Source organism: Diabrotica undecimpunctata, chromosome 2, assembly GCF_040954645.1.
Source record: "Diabrotica undecimpunctata isolate CICGRU chromosome 2, icDiaUnde3, whole genome shotgun sequence".
NCBI lineage: Eukaryota > Metazoa > Arthropoda > Insecta > Coleoptera > Chrysomelidae > Diabrotica > Diabrotica undecimpunctata.
Window position 1 is genome coordinate 53,918,420 of NC_092804.1, and position 13,664 is coordinate 53,932,083.

General features: G+C 31.8%; 1 protein-coding gene across 1 annotated transcript in view; it reads right to left on the reverse strand.

Annotated features, from left to right (window-relative positions):
* Lim1 (LIM homeobox 1) overlaps nt 1-13,664 on the reverse strand; it is a 207,571-nt gene that overhangs the window by 160,363 nt on the left and 33,544 nt on the right. Inside the window, exon 2 of the mRNA XM_072522896.1 lies at nt 10,473-10,668. Within this exon, the coding sequence (XP_072378997.1) occupies nt 10,473-10,645 (173 nt within the window). The 5' untranslated portion in view covers nt 10,646-10,668. The remainder of the gene's footprint in view (nt 1-10,472; nt 10,669-13,664) is intronic.

The window sequence follows — 13,664 nt, forward strand, 5'->3', positions numbered from 1 at the left end:
ACAAGAAATGTAAGAAATAAAATTCTGCCAAGAAAAGAATATGATAATTGCCAGTACTTAGTTTCAGCTTCCTAAGGGAAGACTCTATATACGGACGTCTCTTTCACGTACAGAAAACTACATTGTCAGGAATCAGATAGATTTTATACTCGTAAACACCAGATATAAAAACTTTATAACCTCAGTTAAAACTTATCTTGCAGAGATGTTATCTCAGATCACAATCCGTTAGTTGCTGTAGTGAAAATAAAATTAAATAGAATTAAACTAAAGGAGACCAGAACCAAAACTTATTACAGATTGCTAAAAAACGATGAAATAAAAACGAATTAATACATAATATGAATGTAAATATGCAAAAAACACTAAATGACAACAAACAAATTATGGACGTAAATAAAAAGTAATATAATATACAAAACGTATTACTGAAATCAGCGCAAGAAAGTTTAACACAACATAGGTCAGAGCCTCAAAAACAAATACTACTACAGATGGAAGAAAAAAGGAAATATAAAGGAAAAGATCTACAAAACATCAAGAAATACAACGAATAATAAAGGAAAAAATCAAAACAGCTTAGGAAATGTATTTGATAAAACACTGTAAAAAGATAGGAGAACTAGAATCAAAATATGTATAAGTACGAGTTTTTGCAGCTGATTATGAAGGGTAAAATCAAAGGGAAAAGGGGTCCTGGTAGACGACAAATATCCTGGATGAAAAACATACGCGACTGGACTGGATTAAACACACAGACGCTTTTAAGAAAAGCAGATGATAGGGACGAATTTGAAATGGTTATAGCTTCACCTTCATTAGTGAATACGGCACTAGAAGAAGAAGAAGAAGAAGAAAAAGGTTTCCAGTCAATAAATATAGGAAAAAGTGACATTTAGAAGCATTTCGGTTTCTATTAAATATGGCATGGTTTTAGGCAAGAAACCAAACGCAGACTGAATTCCGTGTTCGGGGTTCGGGCCTCTACCAGAGAACTTCGTAGTTATCTGCCTCTACTTCTGGTTCAGTGCTCATGCGGGGTGTGACCGTGCATGGGAAAGCTTTCAGCTTTCCTCTCCCTCTGGATTCAAGGCGAATCCGCAAATGTGTACGCGGCTTGAGACTAAATACAAGCAGTTCAAGCCCAAGGTCTTAAATATGGATTTATTTGCCAAAACCAATTTTTGGACACAACTGTTATATTTATTTAGCTAATACATCGCCTTCTTGTGAATTGATGAGTTTTTTTTTAATTAGTAGTAATTTTCTTCTGGTGCTTCATGAATCTTCTGGTTGAATCTAGTTTAATGAGTCTAGAGCATATGGAGAGACTAATAAATTTCATGTGAAAGTAGGATTTCATGAGATATCATTGTTTAGTCCTTATTTATTCTTATTAATGTCGAATTATAAAACAGGAAAATTTTAAAGTTTCATTCGTTATTGTTTAATGTTTACCGATCGTCTTGTGTTATTAATACATTCTGAAAGGGAACTAAATATGGAACTACTACTGATCTCCATTCAAACAAACTTTGGATGAAAAAAGGAAGTAAAAAGTAATATTTTTAATTATCTATGATCGCTATTACAACGGGAAAATATATGAAGATAAATACAGTAGAGTGAGAGATATCGAAGAAATTGCAGGCATTGAATAATATCCACAAGGAACTAAGTTCCTGAGCTGGCTGTATACTATATATCACAAAAAAATTATTTAGAATCCTTTATAAAAGGTATATAATTAAAACATCTAATCGGGCTACATCACAATCACAAAACCTTTTACAAATTTTACGATTTGTAATTTAGGTTACATTATTCGATCGTATATGTGATGTGATGTTCAAGTTACAAGTGGAATTGATGACATGGCAAGTAAGACTCTACATGAGGTTACTGGTCCCGAGACAAAGTGAAACAAAGTGACAATGCAAGACTCATGTAGAGTATTGCGTTGCCAATTCCACTTGTAACTTTAACATCATAACATATATGACCGAATAATGTAACCTAAATTTAAAATAATAACATTTAACGGGTTTTTACCCAAATATTTAGTGGCTCAAAACATGTACACCTAGACACACTGATGATGGAATATAGATTCCGAAAACGTTTTGTGGTTGTGATGTAGCCCGATTGGGTGTTTTAATTATATACCTTTTATAAAGGATTTTAAATAAATTTTTTATTGAATAATATGTTGTGTGACATAAACTTTCCAATAAAACTGGAAAGCAAATTCCATCAATCTGTCATAAGAATAGCTATGAAATACGACAGTAAATTTTGGGCTGCTAAAAACAACAACAAATATTTGTGATGAGAATGCTTAGATAGATGAGTGAATTGACAAAAAGGATATAATAAAAAATAAATATATTGGAAGACATCTAGGTGTAGAATTAGTTATTATAGATTGCAGTGTCTACAAGCCAAACAAAGAAAGAAACGTTAAAGAAAGTTAAGAAACCTTTCCCCGACGATAAGATGAACATTGGATAAAAGTCAACTACCTAAGCTTATAAATACCATAACCCAAATATAGCTGAAAAAATTACGATAAACAAAGAAAAACTTCGTATCACAGAGTAATACTCGTACATATTCTAATATTACAGGAAGTGAAACGAAAGTTGAATAGACTAGGGAAAAACACAACAAATTACAAGGCATTATAAACAAACACAATAACTATTTTTTTATTATAACAGCAATATCGGTTGATAAGTACTCAATTTTTATTCTACTGAACAAAAAAATTTAATTGATAACTACAATGAAAGAGAAATCCAGCTCTGGATTATTTCATATCTTTACGTATCAATTTTATTTCCTCCGCTTTTATTTTTACAATATTTAATAAAACGGTTTGTATGATAATTACAACTTAACTCATTAAAAAGTCACATTAAGCTAATTGAGAATGCGCTGTAAATTAGATAATGTCCCCCATTTTTTTACCAGATATCAAACAAATTGCTCGTTAATATAAAATCATATCTTATCCTTAGTTGTTGACTATCGTTAACTTATTTATTGCCGTTACAGAATCAATTTACGGTAAAACATTGAGATAACAGACCCTACGGCTAGCACAACGTTGGAATCCATAAATAAAATAAATAGAGATGGTCTTAACCGAATCAGTCGAACGATTCGTCACCAAAAGAATCATTGTAGGGAGTCACCTTAATATTCTTTTTAAAGTGGACTAATACCAAAAAAGCTATATTCAAAGAGTTATAACAACCTCCAAAAATGATTTTATCATGAAATAAAGTGATTCTTATATCTACGCCAATTTCAGTATTTTTACATAGGTATATATATATATATATATATATATATATATATATATATATATATATATATATATATATATATATATATGATCTAATATGATACAATAATCTTAATTATAGGCAGGAGCAGAAGGAAATTAAAGAAATGTAAATGGTTCAAAAAAATTAAAATATATTGATAAAACCCCTTGAAAAATGTTTATTTTGTATATCAAAACAAAAATCAGGTATATACATATATATATATATATATATATATATATATATATATATATATATATATATATATATATATATATATATATTTATATAACACTTTGTCCCTATTCTGATAATTGAGAAACTTTACTAAATGACCTATAGGTACTATTTATCTGAACTTCTCTCTCTGTAATATTGTTCTAGAAATGACCTGGACTCTGTTGTCGAATTTCTCGCTAAACTCCTTCATTGGATCTGCTCCTAAAAACCGAATCTCGATCTCTCGTTCTAACCAAAACTCCTATCCCCTCTGGATTCTAAATTCTCCCGATGCAATGATAAATTTCGTTCTACTAACAAATACTGCTCTCCTCTCGAGCAGCATACAGGGAAACCTTCCACTTTTTCTAAAAACAAACACTTTCGAAAAACAAAATTATTTTTTTTTAGCACAACTCAATTTTTTTCACCGATGAAAAGAACCTTCCAGTATGCAAAACTCTTTCTACTCGATGTTAATCTTCCGACAACCAGGAACAGATAACCTTCCAGTCTACTTTCAAAAACACACCAAACAAACAACTTCTCTTTCTATTATTTCTTTCTAAACCAATCATATCTTAGCATTTTCAAACACACAAATAGATTTTTCAATTTCTATGAAATGCATCAGGTTGTACCTCCTGGTTTCTCCGATAATACTCAAACAAACAGACTGCTTATATTATTTTTTTCTGTCCACCGGCTTCCGAAACAAGTTGTCATTAGTAGGTTTTGGATATTGCAAACATTTGTAAAATCTCTAATCGTTTTCTTTTAAACCTTAAAACAAAACCCTATTCTACTATTGCCTTAATGACCGATATACGAATATCATTAAATATATATATATATATATATATATATATATATATATATATATATATATATATATATATATATATTTATATACGAGAATGTAATATAGCAAGAAAAAACAGAAGAAAAAAAAAGAAAGAGTAAAACTACAGAGCAGGGTTAAACAAGGAGATTCTATTTGAATCACCTTTGACTTTAGCCCTAGAAGTATGTTGCGAACTTCAGAAGGTAAAAAGAAAATAAGGTTGGCGAGAAAAAATAAATCACCTGATATTTTTCCAATGATGTTGCTTTAATAGCAAAATACAGAGAAAAATTGCAGGAAATGCTATTAGACCTATATACAAAATCAAGGCAAGAACAATACATTAAAGGCATAAACTTTCGACTAGTATGTATTGTGGTCCTTAAATATGAAACTGAAACATTGGCTTTTAACAAACACATAGTCCACAAACTTCAAGTGACTTAGAGAGCTGTGAAATGCTCAACATTAAGCTCAGTGATCGCATATCTAATGAAGCAGCAAATAGATTATCAATAGTAACAGATTTAATTCAACATATTGTTATAATAAAATGGAACTGTGCATTACACATAGGAAGAATGGAAGGAAACCGTTGTTCGAAGCGAGTTGTTAAATGGAGACCAAGAACAATTACGAAAAGTAGAGGCAGACCTCAAACCAGATGGACTGATGACATCAAGTGAGCAGTAGGTCACGAACAGATGCAAAAAATAACGCACTGAAATTAATGGACACACACTATAGATAAAAAAACTGAATAGAGACCATCGGAGAAGACAACGGGGAGCCTGTGACCAAAAATCAACAAAAAGGGAGTCGATAGATAGATAGAATGTCCAGACTTAAGTTATTACCTTTTTATGTGGCACTAAACTCTAAAGAAATTGAAAAACAATTTTCATAAATATCTTGAATTATTTCATAGAACGATTCCAAAAGATTCGATCATTGAAGAAATGCTCACCTCTACAATTAAACATATGATTTGAATTTAACACATAATTTTATGTCCAATTATATACATTACAAAATAAACTTGTATAAAAGAGTTGACTATCATCGTCTTTAGCGTTTTTTGCACGCCATCGAATTGATATGGAAATGCAAGTATAATTAACATTTGTTTAAATTTTTTGCATCGCATTTACAACCTGCAACATGGCACGCTGCATATTATTTTTACATAGAACACATGTAATTTACGTAAGGTTTATGGTGGATTATTCTTCGTAATTTTTTGCTGGCATTCTTGTTGTATGTGTCTGAAAAAGTACATTTGCATTTCTACGTACAGTTTATTATTGTCTCTGAGATCCATTGTTTTGAACAAAAGATTACTTTTGGTACAAAAAATATTTACAAGAAATATTGTACGTTTGTGTATATTCTTATTCTGTTACATAGATTGTATTTTAATCAGTCTGAAACTGATAAATAACATAAGTATATTGTACATATTCATATTCTGCATAGAATTTTGAACAATGAGCTTGTAGAATAAAATATATCTAATATAGTTTAAAAATTAGTTTCTTGCGATATTTTTATGTCATCTTAGTCAGACATATATTTTACATTTGAATGTAGATGACTTTAAAATTATATTACTAATATTTCTGAAATGCGTTTCTAGGACAACTTTATTGGACGATAGTTTATTTAATTATATGAAATTAACTTTAACTTGAGACACCTGTCTCAAGTTAATGTGTGTTAATGATAATAGTTAATGATAACGTGTGTCAAATTCCATTGTAAATCATTGAAAACAAGGAAAAATCTCATGATATCATCCCGACATAATGAGTACTTGGTGTTACATTAAGTTTACTCTCAATCATCCATCATTCTCATCCAGCCTTCTGCATCCAAAGTTGAACATAGGCCTCTCTTAATTTCTTTCAGTTCTGTCGGTCTTGAGCTTCGTGCGGCCCATTCCTAGCGATTTTTTGACGTCGTCTGTCCATCATGTGGATAGTCTACCTCTGCTTCTTCTATCTCCTCGTGTTCTCCACACTGTAGTTTTTTGGGTCTACCGTCCGTCATTCATTTTGACTACATGGCTCGCACAGTTCCACTTTAGCCTTGCTATGTGCTCTATGACATCTGTGACGCCTGCCCTTGTTATTTCTTTGTTTCTAACCCTGTCTCTTAGAGTCAGTCCAAATAGCGAGCGTTCCATTTTTCTTTGGATTACTTTGAGTTTGGTTGCTGTAGCCTGGATTAAGAAAAGTGTTTTGGCGCCGTAAGTCATGACTGGAAGTACACATTGGTCGAGCGTCTTCTTTTTCAAATAATTTGGCAGAATGCTCTTAAAGGTGTCTGATAGAGCTCCATATGCGCCCATGCTAAAGTGATTCTTCTTTGCAGTTCAGCAATTTGGTCATCACTGACAATTTGGATTTCATGACCTAAATATTTATGATCAATGCTATCAAAGCATTCACAACATTTCCATGTTATTTCCTAAGCGTCCTTTCTGCCAAAGTTCTAGATGTTTCCATTTTGCGAACAATAAAAATTCACATCTTCCTTTTTAATTAATACTTTCAACAGTTCTTTGTCTCTAGTTTATTTTTCTAAAGCTTTTCTTCTATCACCTATAGCTGATATTACATTTGCTACATTTTGGATATATATTTCTTTTTCTTCTGCATAGTCTGTAATTTTTTTCAGATCGGTTGCTCCACTATCGTATTTGGCAACTTTTTTTTATTCTTTTCTGGTATGAAGACTTACTGCTTCCATTAATTGCTTTATTATCTGCCATGGTTCTAAATATCAAATACTAATTTTATAAGTAAATTGACTTTGTGTATTGTTTCTAGTAACATGTCCCTTTATGTAAGTCCAGATTCGTTGAATGGGCTCCAAAGATCACGTGTCAATAACTTCACGTTCTTTTGCTATTTTATCTGCACCAAACTTCTCAAACTTTGGTGAATGTAATTTACATAAATGCAGCTCTTTTTACGTATCCCTTCCTCTACCTTTATTTCTTTGAAATAAAGGTAGGTATTGAAAGGTAACTGGCGTTGTATGACTAACTATAGCTAACAAAGAATTTTAACAAACCTTGGTAAACAAATCCTTTATCTCCTTCAATATGAGTAAGAATCAAACGAAGACCTCTACCAGCTGCAACTTTTAATCCAGTAGACTAACCTTTAGAAAACGCTTGTTGAGCATTTTTTGCATGTTTGCTAAATCTTTCTTACAAAATGTGATTCAACAATCTATGTTTTATCCAGATAAAAACTATGATAAAGTATGACTGCCTTATATTCGCAGTTTTTGAATTTCTTTTAAATGTGGAGCGAATTATTGCCTCGTTCAATAAATCATTTTTTCTTTCTCTATATGCACAGATTTTCTAATATTCTTTTCTCAAACAAAGTCCAATTCGTTCAAAATTTTCTATACAATTTGTCTCTTATGTTTGACAAAGTTTCGTCAGTATTAATGTTTGCTAAAACTTTTCCAAAGTAGATATCTTATTTAAAAAATAAAAAAATATCATCTTTTTGAATAACTGTTTGTTTAGAAATATCGTCTATTTGCCGAGGTTTTCTTCCTGGTGACGTTTTTGCTGCTTTTGTAAGAGCTTTTTTGCTGTCGTTGTTTCAAAAATCTATAAATGGTTGCTTCTCCTTCGGTCTTCGGAACTTCGGAACTGAGTCAGTCATGGTTAAACACTTTGAAACTATACCCTGAACAGTACCACCGTTGAAGTAACGATTGCCCAATCAAATCGTCAATTGCTTCCCCAAATTAGTGAGATACAGGGCGATTATTGAAAAATGTCTAAAACATGTTGTAGTCTCCTTTATTAAGAAATATTGAAAAAACTTTTAGAACTATTAAAACTTTTGATAGATATATTATGAAATGGTTCAGTGGCGTACAAAAAAATCTTTAGGGGGAGTCACTAATGAAAATATTATGCCAACTTATCTTTTTTATGTGGGACATTCTATAATATTTAAATTGGTTGTTTACATTTTTAATTCTCTTTCACCTATCATAACATATTATATTATTATTTTCAGTCGTTGAAAATAAAACACTCGCATTTAAACATTTTATTATAAGGATAATTTTTCGACTGTTCTAACAACCATTCAAATTTCGTCATTTTATGTCATGTGGAACAATTTCACCCAATCATGTCAACATTAGACTGATAATTGCATTCAGTGCAATTTTCAATCCCTATGACAACACGATCGAGTTTGACAACTTCATCCAAATAAACTTCAAAATATCAAGAACACCACAACAAGATTATAAATATTATGCGTGGTAATAGATCTTCTATAGTAGAGAACAGCAACGAATCTAATGTTAACTTAAATTTTAATAATTGTACTTTTACTAACTGTACTTTTAATAAATAAATGTTTCGTTATGTTGAGTTATGATTTTTTTTTTTAGAAAAATTATCCGCCGAATATCCCTCGGACATTGATGAATGCCTCATAATTTCATGAAAAATTTCTCAAGCTCGTTGCTTGGTAACAGCACTCAGCCTTCGGCTTCGTGCTGTTACCAAGGAACGAGCTTTCGATTGTCATGAAATTATCTCGTCTGTTATCAATGTCCTAGGGATATTACTACTGATAATAATCCTTAATAGTTTTATTTCGCAAAAATAAAATTAGTAGGTACTGATCTTTCTTAAAGTTAAGTAAATATTGGTTCCAAGTGTATTATTATTTTTAAATTATTGATTCCATATTTTATAAATAAAATTATTATGAACTAGACACTGTATTTTATTACTTTTTTCGATTTCATTGATAATTTTTTACCCGATATTATGTTACGTAATGTAAGAATGCTTATTTCATCGAATAAGCTTTGGTAATAGCATCAGAATCAGTATAATGTTAGCATGGAAAATAAAACAAAACCTGTGCCATCTATGTTACCTGTAACAATTACTGTAGCTGCGGAAAGTTTTGTCAACAAAAAAATGAATTTTGAAAATTATAAAAAATACGTTATATATGATATTGAATGCCAAAAGAATGTTATTACTGCATCTGAATTATATTTTTAACGATATTAAGACAAGGGAGTTTGCAAAGCTTGATTCAAATTTATTACCACATGGATATTAAGTAAAACCACGGCGTCAATATGAAAAATTAGACGAAACAAGAGTTGTAAATACGTTGGGTTATATAAAAGCATACCATAAAACTTCTTTACGCCAAATTGAGAAGGTAATAGGTATTCCAAAGACAAGTGCTGGCAGAATTTAAAGGAAACATAAATTTAGGCCTTATCGTCCACGTGTCCGACAAAAATTATACCCAAACGATTATTTAAGAAGGATATAATTTGCAGAATGGTAAATAAGAAAATGTATTGAAAATCCAAATTTTTATTCAAAGTTAACCGAGGAAGTTCGCATATCCAGTGCAGGAATATTTAACCAACACAACAAATTATATTGGAAATGACTCAAATCCTCAGTTAGTTCAGGAGATCAGGAGGCAAAAAGATTCGGTTTTAATGTTGGTCGTTTTATTAAACGAACTTAAATGACATTTTTGATGAGAGATATTTGGAGGAGAGGAATACATTTTGACTCTAAAACCTTGCCATCTTGATGCTGGCCCATAATCAATCAAAAAACTTCATATTCGATTAATTGAACTTATGGCCCTTTAAGGTGGCCCCCTCGTTCATCAGAACCAAATCGTCCTGATTTTTTATATTTAGGGATTTTTAAAAACCAGTATTTATAAAACTGACTTTAACACGAAAAAATAAAATAATTATTAAGATATAGTTGCCTATTTTTTTCAGCGAATTTTTGGTTTGTTTATGTTTAACTTATACCGTTTACCTTAAGTTACCAATGATAGAATATAATATTTTTCAGACACACTTATTAGGATTTAATTTTTTTATATTTTGCTATAGTTCTTTCATTTTCTGTCCAACTGATCTTCAACAAAGTTTACCAAAAAACTACGTTGTCATTATAATATCGTCCAACATCAACTATGTTAATTTAACTTATTGAAAATATTATGATTATAGAATTATTTCTAGCCTTTTACCTGTAAAAATCACTCCTACAAAATAACTTGCTCTCCCTGGAAAAGCACTTATCAGTTAAGGGTGCGTGGCAGTCGAAACACCTGACACAATCGGCGTGCCAAGTCCTGTCCAGGACGTTCAGTAGGAACTTGTCCAGGATAGGTTTGTCGCAGCCCGCGCAGGCTATCAGCATCCCGGCTGCTGGCTCACACCGACCTGAAAACAAAGTAAATATTATAATATTATTGAGACTACTGTACTATGTATCATTTTTAAAGGCTTAAAGCTTGTGTATTCAATATGGGACTGTGCCAATTATGTAAAATATTTATTACAAATAGTGCCTAAAATTTGTTCAACAGTATAATATACCTAATAGTAAATTACTTGAGACGAGTTATGATCTTATGTACAAAGCATATTTCTGTACATATGGTACAAGCTAGTGCTCATTAAGACACAAACAATCAGCTTAAACATGATTCCGTATTTCAAGTGTAAAAAAAATTACGCAATGATTGAGCATTATAATTAATGATCTTTAAATAATTTTTAACTTTAAGAACACTTTTATGCGAATTAACACTTTCACTTCTGTCTTTTTCGGGTTATGTATCTGCTTTGCTTAGGAGATTTATCCACGGAATGTTTTTTGCTAAAAAAATATTCACTCTCCTCTATACCCTTCGGCCACATCTGTGGTTGAAAGAGAACATCCTTTACTTCAATTCTGCATTTGCCGCAATTCTGAAGGAATTGGATCATTTACTTTGTTCTCGTACAAAGTGCACGGTAACTAAATTTCCGGGAACTTTGTAGGTATGTTTAAAATGTTTCTGTACTATAAGATTGTTTATACTTTGCGGCATAAATCCACACCTTGTCTTTTAATGCTAGCTCCTCACTCTCTTGTTATTACCCACAACTTTTGCGTCTGACTGAGTTTGGTTGACTGTTTGGTCTAGACTGTGGATATTGAGAATTGCTGATTTTCAATTGGTATATTTTCACTTACTTACTCCGTGGCGTTACAACTCTTCGTGGGTTTTAGCCGACTCGACAACGTGCCTCCAGTGTTTTCTGTCTTAAGCAACCAATTCTTCACGCCCATAATGCTTAGGTCTCCTGTTATATTATCTCGCCACCGGAGACGAGGGCGTCCGCGTGGTCTCCTCCCAGTTGTGACTTTCTCCCACACCAGTCCTACTGTTCGTTCGTCAGAATGTCTTCTGAGGTATCCTGTCTATTGGAGTCTTCTATACTTTATTTATTTTATGATGTTGGCGTCTGGTTAAAGCTCTTTGAGCTCTTTGTTAGTTGTTATCCTATATTGTCCTGATGCTTCATCCAGCACAGGGCCAAAGATCTTCCTTAGGCTTTTTCTTTCCCAAACACATAGTCTCTCTTCGTTTGCCTTTGTTATCGTTCACGTTTTGCTTCCATACATCACAACGGATCGTATGATTATTTTATAGACCTGTATCTTCGTACGTCTTGTTAGTTGTTTCGATTTTTATTTCTTGTGATCCGTTATTGTCTTCAGTTATTATTGTTCCAAGATACTTGAATTCTCTAACGCGCTCAAAGTTAAAGTCATCGATGGTGACGTCTGACCGATTCTATCTCTGCTTTGGTTATTGCGGCTGATATACATATATTTCGTCTTGTTTTTGTTGATTTGAAGCCCCATCTTCTCTGCTTCCTTCTGGAACCTCTCGAAAGTCTCCTTCATCCTTAATCGTGTGTTTCCTATTAGATCGATATCGTCTGCAAATGCCAGTAGTAAGTCTACGTATATATTTGTATAGTCTGGGATATTTTCACGTGTCTTTTTTATAAACTTGGTTTTCTTTCCATCTAGTTTAGCGACGGAATTTATAGGATTACCGGCAACACCGCTGTATTTGTTTGTATTTGGAATATTGTATTTGGAGTTTTGTAGCAAATTTATAATGTAATCCTGATTACTAATCGTTCGTTTAAGTTCTCTGACAATACGTCTTGAATCTTAAAGCGCCTAAGTGAATGTTTGCGATTTTGAGATCATATTTTAATGTTAAATGACTTAGGTACCGCTTCAGCATGTTAAGTTATAAAATTATCAGGTATTTCACTAGAGAACTTGGTACTTGCATCACTTTTCACTTACATACGTTTTAAGTTTAGTAGGCTTGGTTCCAGTAAAAAACAGAAACAAAGATAAAAACATTACCAGAGATAATATCCTCGAAATCTGGGAAACAGCTGGATAATAGCTGTGAAAATACTATGGCACAAAATACCAATAATGAAATAAAAAATCTCTACATTATTCTGGATATTATACTATAAGGAAGACAGAAGATAGAACTGGAAGCAGCGTGTGACAAGAAGGGATAGTTATTTGAAAGATAAGCGAGAGGTAACAATTACTTCTACAGCTTTAAATGGGACAAAAAGATGTACAAGGCCTTATATAAGAAAATAAAGAACAAATAATAAAAAAAAGACTTCATAGATTATTGGAAAGCAAGAACTCTCTTTTATATTCTAACTTACTGGTTTTTATAAAATTATCAAATATGTTGTTTAAATTTTGTTCTATAAAGTGAATTATATACTTATTGGTATATAGCCGTGTGTAGATAGTAAGTATTTATTCATGAGCTCGAATGCTGTAAAGACCAAAGGAACGTTGCAGTTTAAATTCCTTGAGAAAAATCACCTTAATATATGTCAAAATATAAATGGCTGTCAGATCGACCAAAGTTTTAGTAGAGTATGATACTTTAGTATTTTTTGGTCACATTTTTAATACCTCTCTGCAGTTATCAAGATGTAACAAGACAACCAATGTTTGATTTAAATAAAGTCCTGTATAAGATCTGTTTCAAAAGAACGATTCATTATTATGCATGTAGGTTAGGCAATATCGTTTATATTCGTCAAATTGCGTAGGACTCGACAAGCCGCTTAGACATTGATTCTTTTTCGTTGTGAGAATGTTCCGTTGAGGAATTGTTGATAGGTTAAGTACCTACTCGTATATGTTGTAATGAACCATTGGCTTGTAGATACTTAAGACTAGGCAAAAGAGTTTAAATTACACATAAATATGAAAATATTTGCATATATTTTTGGAGACACAAAGGACGGTAATTACGAATTTATTAATTCGTTTGTTTTTATACTAATTTGAAATAATATTAACTTGAAAAACTTAATTACGATTG